Source organism: Vidua macroura, chromosome 10 (genome assembly GCF_024509145.1).
Source record: "Vidua macroura isolate BioBank_ID:100142 chromosome 10, ASM2450914v1, whole genome shotgun sequence".
NCBI lineage: Eukaryota > Metazoa > Chordata > Aves > Passeriformes > Viduidae > Vidua > Vidua macroura.
In genome coordinates, this window is record NC_071580.1 from 15,988,957 (window position 1) to 16,006,647 (window position 17,691).

Here is a 17,691-nt window from a genome sequence, read left to right on the forward strand (position 1 = left end):
ATTTTGCACAGCAAAACTTCTGCTCTGGTAAGCCTGGTCACTTAAACCCCAGATACTATAGAAAAAAACCTCCTGTCATCCACACCTCTGACTTGACAAGACTCACCTTCAACATTAAGTCAGAAACAGATCTTTTTAGCAAAGCCACTAGTTCTGTCACTGTTTTTAGCAGCATATGAAAAAGCTAGACATACTATTTTGGGAAACAGTAGAGGGAATAGTAGGTTTTTAAAGCTAAATCTAGTAATACATAGCATCACTCTTTTGATACATGTGAAATACTTAAAGGAAATTCAGGATGGATCCAGAATAAGATTTTGGATGTGACTAGACAGTCCTTGCCAGGATAATGAATAAACACATCAGAAAACTAGTAAAAAAAAGTTATATTTCAGTTTTAAAGGGTTTAGAGTTTACTGTATCTAGAATAACATGCTTATTTAAGATGATACTGATGTTAGCAATCACTTTTAATTAATTGAGAAACCTTTCTGAAGGAGACTTTTTAATCTACTAGTATTTTAATCTTGCACTGGGCACTTCATACTTGAAAAAACTAGCGTACTTGACTCCAAGAATACTTCCTGTACCAGATTAGAAAAAAATAATTAAAACAAGAAGCAATGCAAGTCATTCACACAGCACATAAACAAGATAAAGTACTAAGATTATTAAAACCTTACAGTAAAGCAAGTACCATGAGCCAGAACGCAAACAGCCATTAAGAACTATAGAAGCAGCAGTACTTTTATATTTGCCATTACGTTGCTTGTTCCAAAGTCATTTCCCTACACTGTAAAATTCTACAGTGAATAGCATTTGGAAATAAACAAGTTATTTGAAGAACTGCTCTGACAGAAGTGTTAAAAATAAATTTCTAGTTATGAAACAGACAGGACCTATACCAAGTCTCATCACTAACAAATAAACATGCCACTGGATAGGTTATAAGGTGATAACCAATGCAAATGATCCTGCAGACACAATCAGTTTGGAAGTTCTTCCAAACTGACATGAAAGAATGAGTCCAAACTTATTTTAGAGGGAAACTTTAAGTCCTCTTAATAGTCATTTACTCCAGCTGTAAGTGTAGGTGTTACTAACTGTAAGAACCAAACACGTTGTTTGTGGTTGCTTTTTTGCAGCAAGACAAAAACACTGCATATTTAGAATGAAAAAAACACTTGCATTTTATTGGAATACCAATACATTAACCATGTTTTTGCAGACAGTCTTCCTCCTTTAAGCATGGTAACATCCAAATGATGGCCAACACCAAGTGGCAGCTGTCCCCTGTTTATGAGCTGTTTCACTGCCTGAAGGTCCTTTTGGTTGCTGTAAATTGGACTATGTTAGTAGTCCATCCCTCCCAGCCAACAGATAAAAGGATCAGACTCTTCTGAACCCACGCTAGGCATCTCAGCAGCATTCACAATATACTGATCTATTAAGGTTAAGAAGCCTGAAAAATAAAAGACAAACACTCTTATGGTGTGCACACACACACTTTACCACACACTCAGTTTAACTCAGTTAAAACATGTGCAACCATTAAATAAGCTCAGTGCAGTAGCTTAAAATAGTTTCACATACCAGCACAAATAACAGTTTGCTAAGAGAGCAAACAATAGCCAGAGCTAGCTGATTGAGTGGCATGTTTGTGTGAAAAACTAGAGTCTCTTTTCAATTTCACAACTTAAATGTATTTTCTGTATTTGCATGAAGTCTGTTCAGAAGCCTACATGAAGTAGAAGAACTCCAAGTCTAATTAGCTGTCTATTAGTATAAAAGGCAATTTGTTCCATGCAAATTCAGCAAAGAACTAATACATTTGCTTTGCATTTCAACATAATTACCAACTTTGCTCTAAAACACAAGACCTTACTTGGAAGGGCTGTTTGGGGTATTAAGGGGACAGAAGTTAGTTCAGGGTTTCAAATGCCTTTGATAAACACCAATCTGTATCCTCTAACATACTATTTATTACTTCTTTGGTTACTGCGATTCTGCTCCATTCCATTAGCACAATGCTACAGAATCATATAGAAGCAAACAGATATAGCTAAAGAGACATCAGCACTGAACACAGCAGAGTCTTTCCCCCAAATTATGGATATCTGACTGAAATTCACAACTGACTGACCTCAACTCTTAGTTTCATACACACTATCTCTGGGAAGGATGGGTGGAAAAGGGAGGAGTAGTGGGAAGGCCCATACAGGAATGAGGAACAGGAAAAATGCAATCACTTTATCAGAGCCAATCCCTTTCCAAGGTTTATATATATAGTTTGTAGGAAATAGTCGATGTAAAAAGTCAAAAAACCCCAACCAGCTTCTACTTTTCTGATCAAGTCTCTTAAACCATTAGGGCTGGAGTTCACAGACTGAGACAGAGGTTAAAGGGTTGTCTTACAAACTACCACCACGCAGAACTCGATGCACATAAAGCTATGCTGGTGGTTTAACTTAACCTTTAAGTAATATCTGTAAACGCATTCACGACAGGGTTAGTATCTCCGCATCTTCAAGGCTGTCACTGTCATGAACTGTTAATCCACGTGCCCCTTCCCTTTCCACAAGTATTGTCGCACACTTGCTTAATTGACCACCCCTCCGACACGTCTGTGGGGTGGTGGTGCTCCGGCTGCCCGTGCGGGCTCCCCCTACGTGCCGGAGAAGCCTCCCCAGGATCATCTCCGGGCCGCGGGGCTGCCGTGCGCCCCAGCGCCGCACACCCTGCCAGCGGCGGCCACCTCCGCACCGGGGGCTCCGACGGGGATTTCCAGCGAACGCGCCCGGGAAAGCCTCCCGCCGGCCTCCCTCCCTTCCCCGGGAGAGCCCCCGGCCCCTGCCCTCCGACGTGGCTAAGCCGGCAACAGGAAGGGCGAGCGCAGGGGAAGCGGCGGCGCTGCGAGACCCGCGGCGGGGCTGCACCGCCCGGCCGCCGCCGCCCTGCGGACGCGTGCCCCGGCGGCCGGGGGCGGAGGTCACCGCTGCCGGGGGGATGGAGCCGGCGGTCCTCTCCCGCACTCACTCACAGGATGCCGGAGCAGGAGGTGCACACGAAGCTGCCCACGGTCATGTCGGTGTAGGTGGGGCCCCGCTGGTCGCAGTCGAAGCACTTGCGGTTGGGCGGGAGGCTGCTCATCTCCCGCAGCAGCTTCAGGTGCTTCTCCTCCTGCTTCCGCTTGGCGCTCGCGGCCATGGCCCCGCCGGCGAGGGACGGCCCGGCACGGCGCCGGGCCCCGCTCACACCCCGGCGGCGGCGGCGCTCCGGGGCTCGGCCGGCGGGAGAGGGGCCGGGCGGGCGGGGGGGTGAGGGGAAGACAGGGGAGGAAGGGGCGGGGAGGGCACAACCGGCGCCTGGCGGCGGGCCGGTGCGGGAGCGCGGTGGCCGCTGACGCGGACCGGCGGCTCCGCGAGGGAGGGAGCCGGCGGGGGCCGCGGCTCGGGGGAGGCAGCGGCGGCGGCAGCGGCACCGGGCCCGGGGCGGCGGAATGACGAGCCCGGGCGGAACCTGCGCGACACCTTTATGAGCTCAGCGAGGAGATGGCGGCGGCGGCGGAGCCCTGCGCGCCCGCCGGCTGCAGCGCCCCCTGTCGCGTGGGAGGACGCACTACACTCTCTCGGTCCCCTCGCGCCGCGACCCCGGCCCGGGGCGGCGCCTCCGGCGGGGCCGAGTCACCCCGCGTGACCCGGCGGGGCGGGGGGTCAGTCCTGTGGAGAATCCCGATGGAAAAATAACAATAAAAAGTGAGTGCAGTTAGACTTTCCTCGGGAAGGAGGGGATCGCCTCCCCACTCAGCGGAGTCCTCGGGGCGGGCTGTTCCCCTCACACCGCGGGGTGAGCGCCAGGCCGTCCCCGCCGCCCCTCAGCCCCTCGGGGGCAGCGGGCTCAGGCCGGCTGGGGAGCGCGGGAGCTGCTCCGTGAAAGAATGACCACGTGCCTCGTCCCCACCGCAGCGCTGCCGGTGTCCCTCTGTGTACCAAAAATCTGGAAATTCAGTCACGGAGCGTGGCGAGAGCGGAGGCGCTCCCGGTCCCGTCAGCGGCTCTGCTCCCGCTCCCAGCTCGGGTGCCCGGGGGTCCTGGCGGCGGGGATGGCCCGGGGGACGGGCTGCTGGCCCAGGGTCCGTGAGGAGCGTGAGGGCGGATTGCAGCAGGCTTCGGATTTGTGGGGAGAACACCCCCACGGGGTCTGGCTTTCTTGGGACGGAGGTGAGAAATGCACAGTTTTCCTTTGGGAATTTCGTGCCCGGCTGGCCGTTCCCCCATCAGGAGAGAGAGCGGAGCCAGCAGTCACGTACTTCTGATACCCGAGAGGAAACCCTATTCAGCCCCTGATCCACAAAATACGAGTTTGTTCCACACAAAGCTGCCTAACAGAATACTTTTCAACAGTGTGCGAAATCAATGTTTAAAAAAAAAAGTCAATGCACTTTATATTTCAGTGATTTCATTTACAAAACACCCCAGCAACACTATGTATGATTAAAATCTTTTAAGGTTTAATGATTCCCAATACAATGTATTTAGGGTCAAGTTTTGTGCCCCTGACGTCAGTGCACATAGGAGCAAGATCTGATCCACTGATTTTCCTCATAGTTTTAGTTAAAAATCTAGGACTTGGTGTTCAGCATCAATAATCTGTCCTTTCTCTTCTGATTCCTCTGGATGTGCTATGTGCTAATTTACATGAGCTGATCAACCAGTTCTAAGTTTTAAACACAGAAGGCAATGCTCTAATTTTTTTCCTAGTATGGATGGCAGGAACTGTTCAAAGTGAAAAATAAACATCACTAAATAATCACCAATGCTTAAGTAGCATTCTTAAGAGTAAACAGGATATATTTCCAGTCTTGTAAGGACCAAATTCTCACTGCTTCCTTTAATTTTTCACTTCTTTATGAAATGTTGATATTCTTGTTATTCAGAAGGTTTCACTTATTTTGCTTTTTATGAAACACGCTAAACATTGTACCTTTGCCAGTGACCTAAATGATCTAAAGCAGATGACCTAAATTTAGAAAAAAAAAAAAAAAAAAAAAGAAAAAAAAAAAGAAAAAAAAATAGAAGGTTAAAAAACAAGTTTTTTTTTTCCCTAGAAAATGCTTCAGAGAGCAGTGATTGGCCACACACCTGCTGCAGCAGAGAGTTGCTCCATGCAGCCAGGTTTTGTTTCAACCAGAGTCAAAGGTGGTTTGTAACTGAAGTGGGAGCAAGCAGTTTCAACTGCTCGTGTCACGACTGAACTCATGTGAATGTCACACAGGAACAGCTGCTAATAAAAACAACATCACTGTCATTGACTTTATCATTGTCAGTAAAATGTGGAACTGAGCTCCCAGGGAAAATCCTAGCACTGTTTAAGTCAATCAGAAAGTTCAGTAGGAATCCGATGGCTCCAGTTTGCTTTTTGAAGAAACAATTCTGCCATTATTCTGGCATTTGATAAGCCTATTGAGCCAAGATAGGCTTACACTATTATGTATGTTAAAAATTAATGTGGTTTAGAAACCACTTTTTGTAAATACCAAGTTTCTCCATTCTGTATCTTATAGAGCAAATTTACCCCAGGAAACTACAGAATGAGACTTCAGGGGTGTGTGAGGAGACACTGTGTTACAAATGAGATTCTGTGGGATTTGGGTTCTTCCAGAGTCTGTGGGCACACCTGGGGTTCCTACAATCAAGTATCTAAATCTTACCCTCCTGTTTCCCTTAGGAACCAAAGGAATGCAAGGCCCTAAGTATAACTGTGTGTAACACTGTTGACACATACAGATCTAAAAACTGGCTATGGTAACTTCCAGCCCTGTTTCACCTCCCCACAAGCAAGAACGTAACTTGTGCTCCTCTTCCACTCCCGCTTTTTCTATTTTTCCAGCTCACAGCTAGCATTAATTCCGTCAAAGCAGCTGGTTTGTGTTTTCTCTAAATCACTAAAGGAAAATATCCACAAATAATACACATGAATAAGAACGCTTCTCTTCAGTTTTACCCCTGGATTTTCTTTTTCATTACATATTTTTCTGTTTCTCTACACTAGAACCAGTATTTCCTTTCCTGCAGCTTCTCTGTCCAAATTTGTTCTTCATTCTCTCCTCCTAATGACCAGACTTCTGCAGTTGGAAATATACTGACCAGCTGTTTATTCCAAAAGTGCTTAATCCCTGCTGCACCTGCTACTGCTTTTAGCATTAAAATTAATTTCTTAACAAGAGGTAAAACAATTCTTTTTTTATGCTTGCAACATTTCTCTTTACATAAGAAACAAAATTTAATATTCCAGTCGTGGGTAATAATATCTGAAAGATGTTGCTTTGGTAAGCTCTTAAATATGGGCTAATAGGGTATAAATTATAATATACAAACACATAATCTAGTGGATTTATTGTCAGGACCAAAAGAAACAAGACTCTAAGAATGTACATTTGGGAGATGAATAAGACATTCTCTGTTTGCCACTAGGATTGAGGTCAATAATATCCACTTTAAAGCAATTAACCCAGCAGGATAAGTGACATGAAAATTATCATGCTGAAAGGCTAATGGGCTATTAAATCCATCTTGCTTCACCACTGATGGGCATACAGAATTAATCCTGGGATTAGGTGTATCGGATCGGGGGTAAACTGCTACCTCACTTCATATTTGTGTATGAAATGTTTCCTGAAAATGCTAGGAAAGAACACAGCCAGAACCTTCACTGATATGCTCTATTCAAGGGTCAGTCCACTGAGCATAAATCAGTGTGTCTGTGCCTGGTCTTATTCAAGCAGTAGCTTTTTATTAATGAATAGATACATTTTGGTAAGAGATCAGAACAAGAGAAAGTCATAGTAATGGTTATATAAATCATACTGCCTGTTGACAGTTATTTAAATCTGGACAATTCAATGTAAGAAAATGGTCAGACAAATATGATTTCCAAGGGAAATGGCATTGCAAGTAAAGATAATGTTGTTACAACATTATCTTTACTTGCAATGCCATTCCCCTTGGACATTTCCCACCCACTGCTATGACATTAACACAGTAAGAAAAGGTAAATGAGCAGAAGCTCTGCCTTCACCCTTAACAGCTGTGAATAAGAAACTGACCTCACAATAAAGAGAAAGGCTCATCACAGTCTCATCAGCTTGGGATTTTTGTAATGAACAAGTTAGCGGTCTGTATTTTTTTAATGTCATCTTTTATTTGTGTGAAATATACCTAATTCATTTGGAGTAAGATGGGGTAGGAAATGGTATTCAGTCACCATATGATTCTCTTCCTGCTTTCTAGATTGGCCAGTGATGATGAAAGGTGATCAATATTTCAGCCTTGCCCCTTTATTTGACACAGTTCTTGAATTTCCATCGTGCCTTAAGTGCACAAGATCATATTCCAGTTTGTAATCACAGACTAGGCAGTGGAAAGAACATGCCTATATACAGTTGCAGTGAAGGCAAAATATCTGTCATAGGAATGAATATCTTGTATGCAAGGCAATTGCATTTAATTTTTAAGTTCATCTTTACAGTACATTTATTTTTAGAGTATGTGACAATGTTTCTATTACTGTTTTTTGTTTTGTATTAGTTTATCATTAATCTATAAAACCCTGTAGTTAAATGATGTTTTATAGGCTGTCACAGAAGTTTTGGTAAAGTGATTGTTTCATGCATCCTTTCAGAAGAACATGCCAGAGGAGAGTAAAACCCTTTAACCACAGAGTATATTCATAATTGATCCTCTTACAGCAATAGAAATATAATGGTAAGTCATACAATATCTTACATTTGCTGGAACATCCCACAGGAATGTTGGCAACACACAAGGCAGCCCAGAGGCTATGAGTAGAAGAAAGAAGTTGTAGAACTGATATGAACAAAATTACAAGGATGCAAAAAAACCCCCAGCTTTTGGACACAAATGTGAAAGACAGTACTCAATGGTGGTAAGATAGTTCAACTCTTCAACTCTTTTGGTTCTAAATTAGAAGAGGGAGAGACAGAATCTAAACAGACATCTAAACCCCAACAGCTTCTGTAGTGTTTGGCTACATAAAGTACTGAACCAGGAAATGCTCTCCTAGCTCTCTGAGCAGGAACAACTTAATTTTCACATTAAATTTTAAAGACTTAAGTTATTTCTTGACCTATAAATGAGATTTGTATTTAAAGCCCAATGTATTTTCAAGTTCAGTTCTTCAGTACCTCTTCCAGTTGATGATGAGCATTTCCTGCCCGTTTTCTGTAAAACTCCCATGGGAGTGAAGAGAGGCCTTTGTTGCTTTCCACTAATGAATCTGAATTATTGATTAGTCAGTCTAATTTGTGGAAACTGCTATTGGTTAGTTCTGTCTTAGAAGTGCCTTAGATTGGGCAAAAAGAAATACAGGTAATTTCAAACAGATCTTCAGTGAGGGAAAGACTATTAAAATAGATAGGAGAAACAGCATATTCAGCCAGTGTTCTTTTATTTGCCCACGCTTTACAAAACTCAACTATTATCCTTCATACTTCCCTAGAATTTTATTTAGCTTAATAAACATAATTTGAGGGCTGATTTGGGGAACACTAGAGTAGAATTAACTGTTCTGAGCAGACATCTTTCAGTGCTCATGGTATCCCTGAAGCAGTATCTGAAATTGGAATCTAGAAAACAGATCCATAACTTTCTAATTCTCTAAGCAACCTGGTTATATAAAGAATGAAAAAGGACAAAAAGAAAGAAAAAAGGTGCAGAGTCACAGTTCCCAAGACAAGTCACAAAATACCTGTCATGCACTGCATGATCTGAAACACTGATTGTAAATCAGTGACTCCAATGTAGTAATGTTTGAGTCTTGCCTGATAAACAAAGTTTTGGACACTCCACTGCACAAAGCAATGAATATAACAAGTGTCAGAATAGCTAAACATCATGGAAATATCCATTTGGCCTCGAAATGGGAGGAAAAAGAACAGTATCTTTGAGTAAAAAAATGGAGATGGACATAACAAAAGAGGGAAATATAGGAAACAGAGCTTTTTGATGTCAGACATTGAACTAGAAGAATACAAAAGATAATCTGTGTCATGTGAATATGAGAAAATTAAGTTTTTCAGTCACTCCATTTCTGAAGAAAAATATTTTAGAGGACAACTACAAAAAGAAAACCGATTATATGAACTTTAGTGTAATGTTTCTCCCTACTGTAATTTTAAAATCTGAGATGTTGTCACCAAGATTTTTTTCCATTAATCTTTGAGAATTTGTCTCATTCAAACTGCAGAGAGAAGGGCTTTATGACTGGTAGCAATAACAGATAAAAGTAAAAGCACTAACAAGATGCACAACAGACAAAAAGATCCCCAGAGAATGTAGCACAGCTCCTGCAGCTGCAGTGAGTGGATATGGATAATCCCTGGTAGCTGCAAATACCCTCTTAGGGGAGGTTTTCTGCAGGAGAAGCCTAATCTCAATCCATACATAGGAAAAATAATGCCAAACCTACTAATTGTTTAGCACTTTCTCTCCATGTAATTTTCTTCAGAAGTACAAAAACAAACCTTCAAAATGTTGTTTAGAATAACTGGTTTAACAAGAAAAATGAATCCCCTGACGCTCTTGTACCTTCTCCTGTACAGCAAGAGCACCTGCAGTGTCTTGCCTTGAACTGTGTTTAACACTGCAAGCCATACTTGTAGTTACAAACAGCTGTAAAAAATTTAATATTTCTTTCAAGAATGCATTCTCTGCTGAAGTGGCAATGACAGACATGTCTCTTGGAAACAATGTGTGGGAATTTCAACTGAGAAGGTTGGTTTTGAAAGCATTTGTCAATTAGAAAAACTCTTTTTTAACCAGGAGATAAAAAGGAGAAATGCTTATCTTCATGTGACTTAGCCAAAATGTCTTGACATGAAAAATAAGTGTTTTTCATTACATGACTGGAATATTTAATATTTACTAGTTACATGTTTAAATAAATTTTTAAAAATCTGAAAAACAACAGAACAAAAACCCAACAACAAAACAACCACTAGAAACAAGTTAATAATCAATGGCATGTTGTGCACATTCCATGTACTGGGTTTTGGAAATGGGAAAAGCGTAAGTGTTCAGAACATTATCACAGCCTGAATAGAACAAAACCTTGCTTTGCTTTGTGGACAAGGAAGAGAATTAATAAATACTCTGAAACAGCACAGTGAATGAAAAATCTGTGATAACAGCAGAAGAAATGTCTTACTGACATTAACAGAGTAATTTGAGAAATACATCCCTAATGTCCAAGAGATTTTATACAAATGGGAAAAAACCCCACTGGCAAGGTCCTCTGAGCTACCATGGATGAGGAAAATTGGTGGGGAGAAGGAACCTGACAGTTAATAAATCATCACAAGTATGGAAACAAAAATATTACAGAAGCTGTTAGGGAAGCATAGTATTTTTTACTAAGTAGGACTTTTAATCAAGTCTCTTGTAATTGTTAGAGTTTGTAACCCTGTTAGTATAACTTTTTTAGATCTCCTCAGTTTACCCTGACTTTCCTAAATTATCAAGATCCACTTTATGAATACACAGAGGTTTTACATCCTGCTCCTTTTTTGTATGTGGTTGTTTCAGGCCCCAGTGCTTTGCTAATAAAGGTCCAGCTTTCCAATTGTTTGAGTTTAATGTATTCATAGCCAGCTTATAAATACTACTCTGAAACCTTCAGGTCCTTGTCTCCCTCTGCACGTCCCTCTGTGCTCACAGATATCTGCCCAGCTGCCATGGGGACACGTGCAGGCAGGAGATAGAGGGGATGGAGGAGCTTTGTGCATTGCTGCACTACAACTTTGCTGATTAGGAGTGTAAACACTCAAAAAGGAATCAATTTAAGCAAAGGAACAATTAACAGAGAAAGGTTTCATAGTAATTATTGAAAAGTTTTCATTCATACTGACCTAGGCATTTGCCAGGGTGAACTCATTTTACATTCCTGGACAGAGATCACTGCTCAAACCCACCTGCCAAAAGGCTTAGCACTTTCTGTGTTTTCTCATTATAAACAGTCAGTGAATGTGCAGAGTACGTGTGTTTTGTTTCTTTGCTGCAGCCTCTCAGTATTGCCAGGCAATGCCCACAATTGCCCTTGGTCCTCTAGACAACCAGTGTCATCCCCTTATATAATGAAATCCAAATAACCATTTGTCACAGCTCTTTGGAATAACATCTTCATGTTAAATGATGTATTGTTATGCTTCAAAACTGGAAATTGTCTTGAAGCATAAAATTGTTCCTTGCAGGTTTCAAGAATTAGCTAGTAAGAGTCAGATAGCTCAGCTGTGTGTACTGTCATTAGCAACAAATCCTTTCTGCAACAGGGGGAGTTTTTCTCTGAAGTAAAATGTGGAAGCTTATTCCAAATTTTATCAAATTTTGTTAATTTTGTTGTTATCATTTAATCCCTGATATTTTTGGTTACTAGGAAATGATGAGTATAGTACTCCAATCAAGAAAAAAAATGTTCAAACTTATTTTTAAGTCTGTTTAAATAGTCTGTTTTTACATATGAGATCAACCAAATTCAACCTGATCCATGATCATCTCATAAACACTTGATCTTACAGCCGAGCCTGCAGTGGGCAGTTGAAATAACCAATTAGGAACTAATTGGTTTGAAAGGAAACTTTCAAAGAAAGAAACTATGAAATAAATGACCTAATTCTGAAACCTGGGAATAATCAACAGTTTGCTTCTGGTCTAGATTTCCATGAACTTCAGTGGTCTGCCTGCTGGTCATGCAGCACAGAGCCTGAATCAAGGAAACCCTCACAAAGCTCACTTAGACATCGTGCCTGCAGTCACAGGACACTGTCAGAGCAGATTCCCAGCACCTGGGAAAAAAATTGTACAATGCTGTGGGTCTTGAAGTGAAACTTCAAGATGTGGGTGTGGGCATCTAAGTTCCTTCTAAAGTAATCAAAGCAGCAGTAGAAGCAATAATGAATGGCCATGGGGGGATCTGCTAAGTGTCAGTATGAATGTCATCCTTTTTTTTTTCTTCTGCAGTTGTTGTCTCATTGCCTGATGGCCACAGGTTGTTGAAAACTGCCTGACTGAAAACATGCTGAAAAAGCATCACATGATATTTGAGGTAGGAATTAAATATTTAACATATATTTTTACTGCAAAAGAAACATGAAAGAAAACTGAACTGTGCTCTGATATTATAAACAGAAAATGACAGGGGAATAATTCAAATCTAAACCAATCACCTCCCTAGTAATGAAAACCTAATCAAATTATAAAAGTAGCTCTCCCATGCTCATTGCCACAGTCATTGCTCAATCAGAAGGTCTGTGTAATAGAATAGAAAACCTTCAGAAACACTTTTAGATTAGGAAACTGTGTTTTTCCTGATGGACTATAAAAAATTTTTATAAACATTTCCAGTTCCCATCACTTGAAATTACAGGAATAATTTCCATTAACATTCAACTAGCTCAACTAATGAAGCCATGTTCTCTCTCAACTAATTTCCTTCTTAAACATTCTCTGATGTTGGACTGATTTTCAAAAATTGTGTTGTTCTCTTGTCAGATATTTTTACCAATAACTTGGAGGATAAAGCTGTGCCTCCTAGTGCTGCTGAAATAACCACTAAAGTAACTGGATTTCTTTATTTAAGCACCAGAAATTTTAGATAAATCCTTGCCCTCTGGTGGTGGGAATGCTTCCCCTGGTTAATCCTCCTGTGACATGACTAATTCTGTGACACTTCCTTAGTTTCAATAGTATTTTCTTAATTTTGCAGAACTGCCCCTGTGGAGGAGATACTCCACAAAAACAGGTTTCAGAATGCTATCTTTGAATTCCAATTACTCCGAATTTTCTCTCATAGGTTTAGGTCTAATGTTGGCAGTGGTGCTCTACCCGTGTGCTTCCTTCAGCCTTCAGGCACACTGATTTTTCATTCCACTTGGCTTCATGGTTTGACCTGGCTATATCCCCTGCATTACCTCTGAGATATTAATCCCAAATCTGGATACATCCCCACAAATCTGCTCAACATGGCAGTGGGTCTCTCCTCACTTACTACCTGCTACGTGGCATCATTCTCTAGAAATGGTCAAATAAGTGAGAGCAGAACATTTTAAAACTTCCAAACTTTGTGACTTCAGAAACCGATATCCTGCACCAGTCACGAGTATTTAATTTCTCCCTTCTCTAAGGTTGAAAAGTTGCCAGGGGCACTTTTCCTCCCCACCCAAGAGCACAGTACAGCCTACAAAAAGCCACACACACACTGGCATTGACAAACTGAAGATTTGATTCAATACTTGGCTAAATATGTGGCAATATGAAACTATGGAACCTCTTGCCAGGAGCAAAGGACTACAGCTCACCATTGTCCACTGAAACAACTTGCATTAAACAGTGTTAAGTTTCTTTGAAGGCAGATATCAAAACATTGTTGCAGAACTTTTTTTGCAAGTTGCATATTTTTAGTATTCAGAAATGCTACATAAATATTGGCCAGGTAATTTAAATTACTATTGAAAATAACATTTTTAATAGAAACGCCTACTTACTGATGCATTTCATTTCGGTTTCTTATATAAAGTAACAAAATCAGGTGCTTTAAACCAAAATGGTACCTTCAGGACAAAGACTACTCAACTAAAAATTCAGGTAACAACTTATCTAAAAATGTTACTTATCTAAAAATGCTACTTATCTAAAAAGTTAAAAAACAAATGTTGCTCTGATTTATATAAGCATCCCAGACTAAGGGAAAACACAAGACTGCAGATCTATTGAGATGCCCCTTAATGGGGAGCCCTCAAGCACATTCAAAACTCAATGAAATTTTAATCTCATTACAATTAAATGCAAAATTCCTCCAACATCAATAAAATCAAGCTTTCTTCTGATAAAGAACATTGGTATAAGAATAAGTGAACAACTGGCAATGAACAGTTCCAGAGGTAAAGAATAAATTTTAATTTCCATATAAGAAAAGTGAGGTTCTGTAGTTGTTCCCAGCTGTAGCAACAGGAGCAAAAGATTTAATGTGTCCAAAATTAGCATGTTTGATTATAAACCTGTAAGTTCAAGAGCACAGTCCCCAGCATGGCTGCCACAGACTGGCAGAAACATTACACTTATTAGACAGAAATAGAAAGGGATGATGATGTTTACCTTCTCCCTAGAGCTACCCTTTTCCCAAAGAAGAGCAGCCCAGTTTTATGTGCACCACGAAGAGCTGCATTGCAGTGTGCCTGTGATTTAGGAATCACCAAGAGCCTTCAATAATGCTCTGATTCTGTCACATGGAGCAGCTGTTCCCACTCTGCAGCCTCAAACTACAACAGGAGCTATTTACTGACCAGCTGGTGAGCACTGGATCTTTAGTTTCTTAGGCAAGCTGAGATGGGAAAAATGCAAAACTAGTGCCATTACATCTGGGGAATCTATTTAGAAAGATAAAACCAATCTGTCCTTGTTGAGAAGTGTTTGCTTCTCAACACTAAATGCATCTCTCAATATTAAACTTCAAAGCTCTGATGTAAGAGAACCCAAATAGTTCAGAGCCTCTTTAAAATTACCACAGCACTCAGTAAAGGTAAGGACAAGGAAAAGTAGGGCTCTACTTATGTTCCTGTACTGCATCATCCCCTCCCTCTGCCCTGCAAAACACAATGACAACACATCTTTTGATGTTTTGAATTCTTCATGGCTTTGTATAGCAGGATAACACCAGAGCACCTCATTTAAATTTTTGATTTATCATAAAACCCAAGAGATTGTTATAAGAAATAAAAAAGACAAGTTATAAACCAGTAAAAGCTTTGACTTTTCACCAGCAATTTCAAACTCTGAATTAACACAGAGATAACTGTGAAATGATTGTGTTTTCATCTCTTGCCTTTAAGTCACAGCAACAATTCACACTAGAATTATTCCTGGACTTTGTTTTTTTTTTTAAGAGAAAACTGAAGCAAAACATCTGGTTATTGTAACCAGATGCAAGCTGCAGCTGAAAGCAAGGAGATAGAACTGGGTGCTCAGTCACATCACTGAACTGCTGAGATACAGGAGAAAAGGCACAGAGAAGCAACAGAACAGCTTCTATTGCTGAGATCAGAAGCAACTTAACAACAGTGCATGAAAGCATATTAAGAAATTTTTCTCCAATTACTTACCTGGTACCAACAGAATAGAACTTCTCTTACATTTCTCAAAAAAAAAAAAAAATTACTTCTGCAACACTTAAAAAAAAAGACAGAGGATGCAGATGACAGAAACAGGGTAATCCAAGACCATTCACACACTGGATTTACCTAACATATGAAGAAAAAGCAAGTCTAGGTTACTAGTGTTTCCTCCTGTTTAGTGAGTTTACAAATGTAATTTTTGTAACAATAATCTAGTTCTTCAATGGGTTGCAAGAATAAACTATCCTGATTCCTTTCTGTCAGTCATTACTGACACTCTGCTCAATCTATTGGATCTCTGAAAGATAAACAAAATGTGACCGTGACAGGAGCAACTGCTGGGAGATATAAATGCACTTGTACTCAGCACCAATGCAAGCAGCTCACAGAGCACTTTTCAGACAAAACTGCCATGGAATTTCATGAACAATGTTTCTGAGCTGCCATTTCCACCACACTTTATAGCTAATGATTTCTGTACGTCTGACAAATCTTTTAACTATGCTATGGTTTATAGTTACTGATTAAAAAAACAAGGAAAAAAGATAGTAATCTGAAGTATATAAATGATCCCACTAGCACAGCTGTAAATCCTGAAATATATGTTGAGTGTCAGAAATTAAAGCACAGATACCATATAAAATGCTTTTCTGACCTTTAGAAACTTGAAAATAGGACATATTTTCTTATAAAAACACCTTTTTCAGTCAACACCTCTATAAAAACCCAGTCCTTTCTATGTCCCCAAATTGTCTTTTCATTTGATCTTAATACATTCAATACATGTGCCACACAGTAAACTGATTTATCTTGCATCACTCAGCTTTTACTAGCACAGTATTCAGTAATCCACTTCTCCTAGGACTTATGCCCACATTCCAAACTAAAAAGCCAAAGGAAGCAGATCTTAATTGTTTTTAAAGGTAAACTGACTGAAATTTGCTTCTCCATCTCAAAATACATAAATATGTATATAAAAGCAGTAGGTAACTTCAGCTGTAAAAAACCCACCTTCACTATTGTCCTTTTAAAATAGGTAAAGAGCAATAACCTCATCTGGAAATTAAAAATAGCATGAGTAATTTTACCATCTTTTCACATTTTGCTCTTATTCCCCTGGAATATAGTGACCTTATTGGCTTTGCTTATGTAAGTGGTAATAGATTGCCTAGCTGGAATTTTTCATTTAACACAAGCAATTTTGCACATATTTTATGCTGGGCTGATCTTTCTGCCCTCCTTTTTGTATTCCAGCTCTCACTCTGGAATCTCAGCCAGAGGCAGCAGGAAGGGCTCACTGCTCTCCAGCCACATCAGCGCTCGACAGCAGGCGAGATGCAGGGCACTGAGTGCTGGAGACACTCAGGGGTCACACACAGACTCCTCCTGCCTCAGAACACCAACACATCTCTTTCCACTCGGTTGACAGAGCCAGCACTCACTGTCACAGCACAGACCAGCCCAGCAGCTACAGCCAGGACCTTTGGCTGCCAAGTGTCCTTCCCTAAATCCATCTTGTGGGCCAAAGGCAAAGGACGTGTTGCAATGGACAGCACTATCAGACTTGGATCAATGACCATCAGCCTTATTCTCCCCCTCCTATAAGTGAAGGCACATTCATCTACCTGGTGTCTTCCTTTACAATCAGTGCTCACAATGGGATAAAGCAGGAAACACTTCCTGAACATCCAGCTTCTTGGTCCTACATCCAGCTTCTTCCTTGCAGGGCTCAGACAAGTTTGCATAGATGCTCACTCCTTTTTTAAGAAAATTATTCCAAAAGAGCTGCAGTTCTCACACATCTGTTGCCCTCTGGTAGACATGCTGAGTTTCTATGACACTTAACAGAAATATCATGCAGGTAACTGAATTATTTCTAAGTGTCTTTCCATTCATTAGGAGTTACACTAAAACAGCTACAGATGTTGCAAACAAGGCAAACACTGATTTCATTGAACCCAATACTTCAGTCATGGGACTGCTTAAATGAAAGTACATGGACTAAACAGGGAAAGTGCCAAAAAGAGAAAAAAGAGAAAAAAAAGAAAAAGCTTATCTTACAGCATGTCATGAAATCATGTTCTCCAATTTCTTTAGGTTCAGGCCTTCATGATCCTTATTTTCACTTATTTCTCATTTTGCAATAGAGGCATTTTTACAAGTTGTAAAAATCTTTCAGAGCATGCTCCAACAATAAAACCAATGTGCATGGATGAAAGCAGTGAGACCTCAGAAGTTTGAATCCCCAAGAGTGTCAGGATCATCATCACACCTGATGTTTTCATAAGGTGAAGGACACATCAATCCAGATGCAATCAAAGACTGATGTAACATATGTTAATTCAACTCAGCTTATTAACAATCCTCTCCAAACAATCTCCGAGGAGGCATTCATGAAAGCTGTTTCTGTACAGTGAGACTTTGTCACACGTTATTAAACATCACTAAAAATGGTCTCCTGTGATGCACAGAAAAACTTCTTAGCCAAAAGGCAAAATTTCAGATTAAGG

The 17,691-nt window shown here is 40.6% G+C and overlaps 1 protein-coding gene and 1 long non-coding RNA gene across 8 annotated transcripts in view; one reads left to right on the plus strand and one right to left on the minus strand.

Moving 5' to 3' along the window:
• The window catches only part of AGFG1 (ArfGAP with FG repeats 1), a 36,014-nt gene extending 32,551 nt beyond the window's left edge, over nt 1-3,463 (minus strand). For 2 of the 7 annotated variants that reach the window (XM_053985803.1, XM_053985800.1), the window contains exon 1: nt 3,041-3,459. In XM_053985803.1, the coding sequence (XP_053841778.1) occupies nt 3,041-3,207 (167 nt within the window). In that variant the 5' untranslated portion in view covers nt 3,208-3,459. Of the gene's footprint in view, nt 1-3,036 lie in introns of all 7 variants that reach the window. The other 5 variants (XM_053985801.1, XM_053985799.1, XM_053985797.1 and 2 more) reach the window with 4 other exon arrangements.
• A 3,565-nt stretch (nt 3,464-7,028) lies between these two features.
• LOC128812294 (uncharacterized) lies at nt 7,029-17,646 on the plus strand. The gene is made up of 3 exons (XR_008438680.1): nt 7,029-7,944; nt 12,033-12,117; nt 16,436-17,646. It is a non-coding gene; the product is annotated as an uncharacterized LOC128812294 (long non-coding RNA).
• Nucleotides 17,647-17,691: the final 45 nt, after the last annotated feature.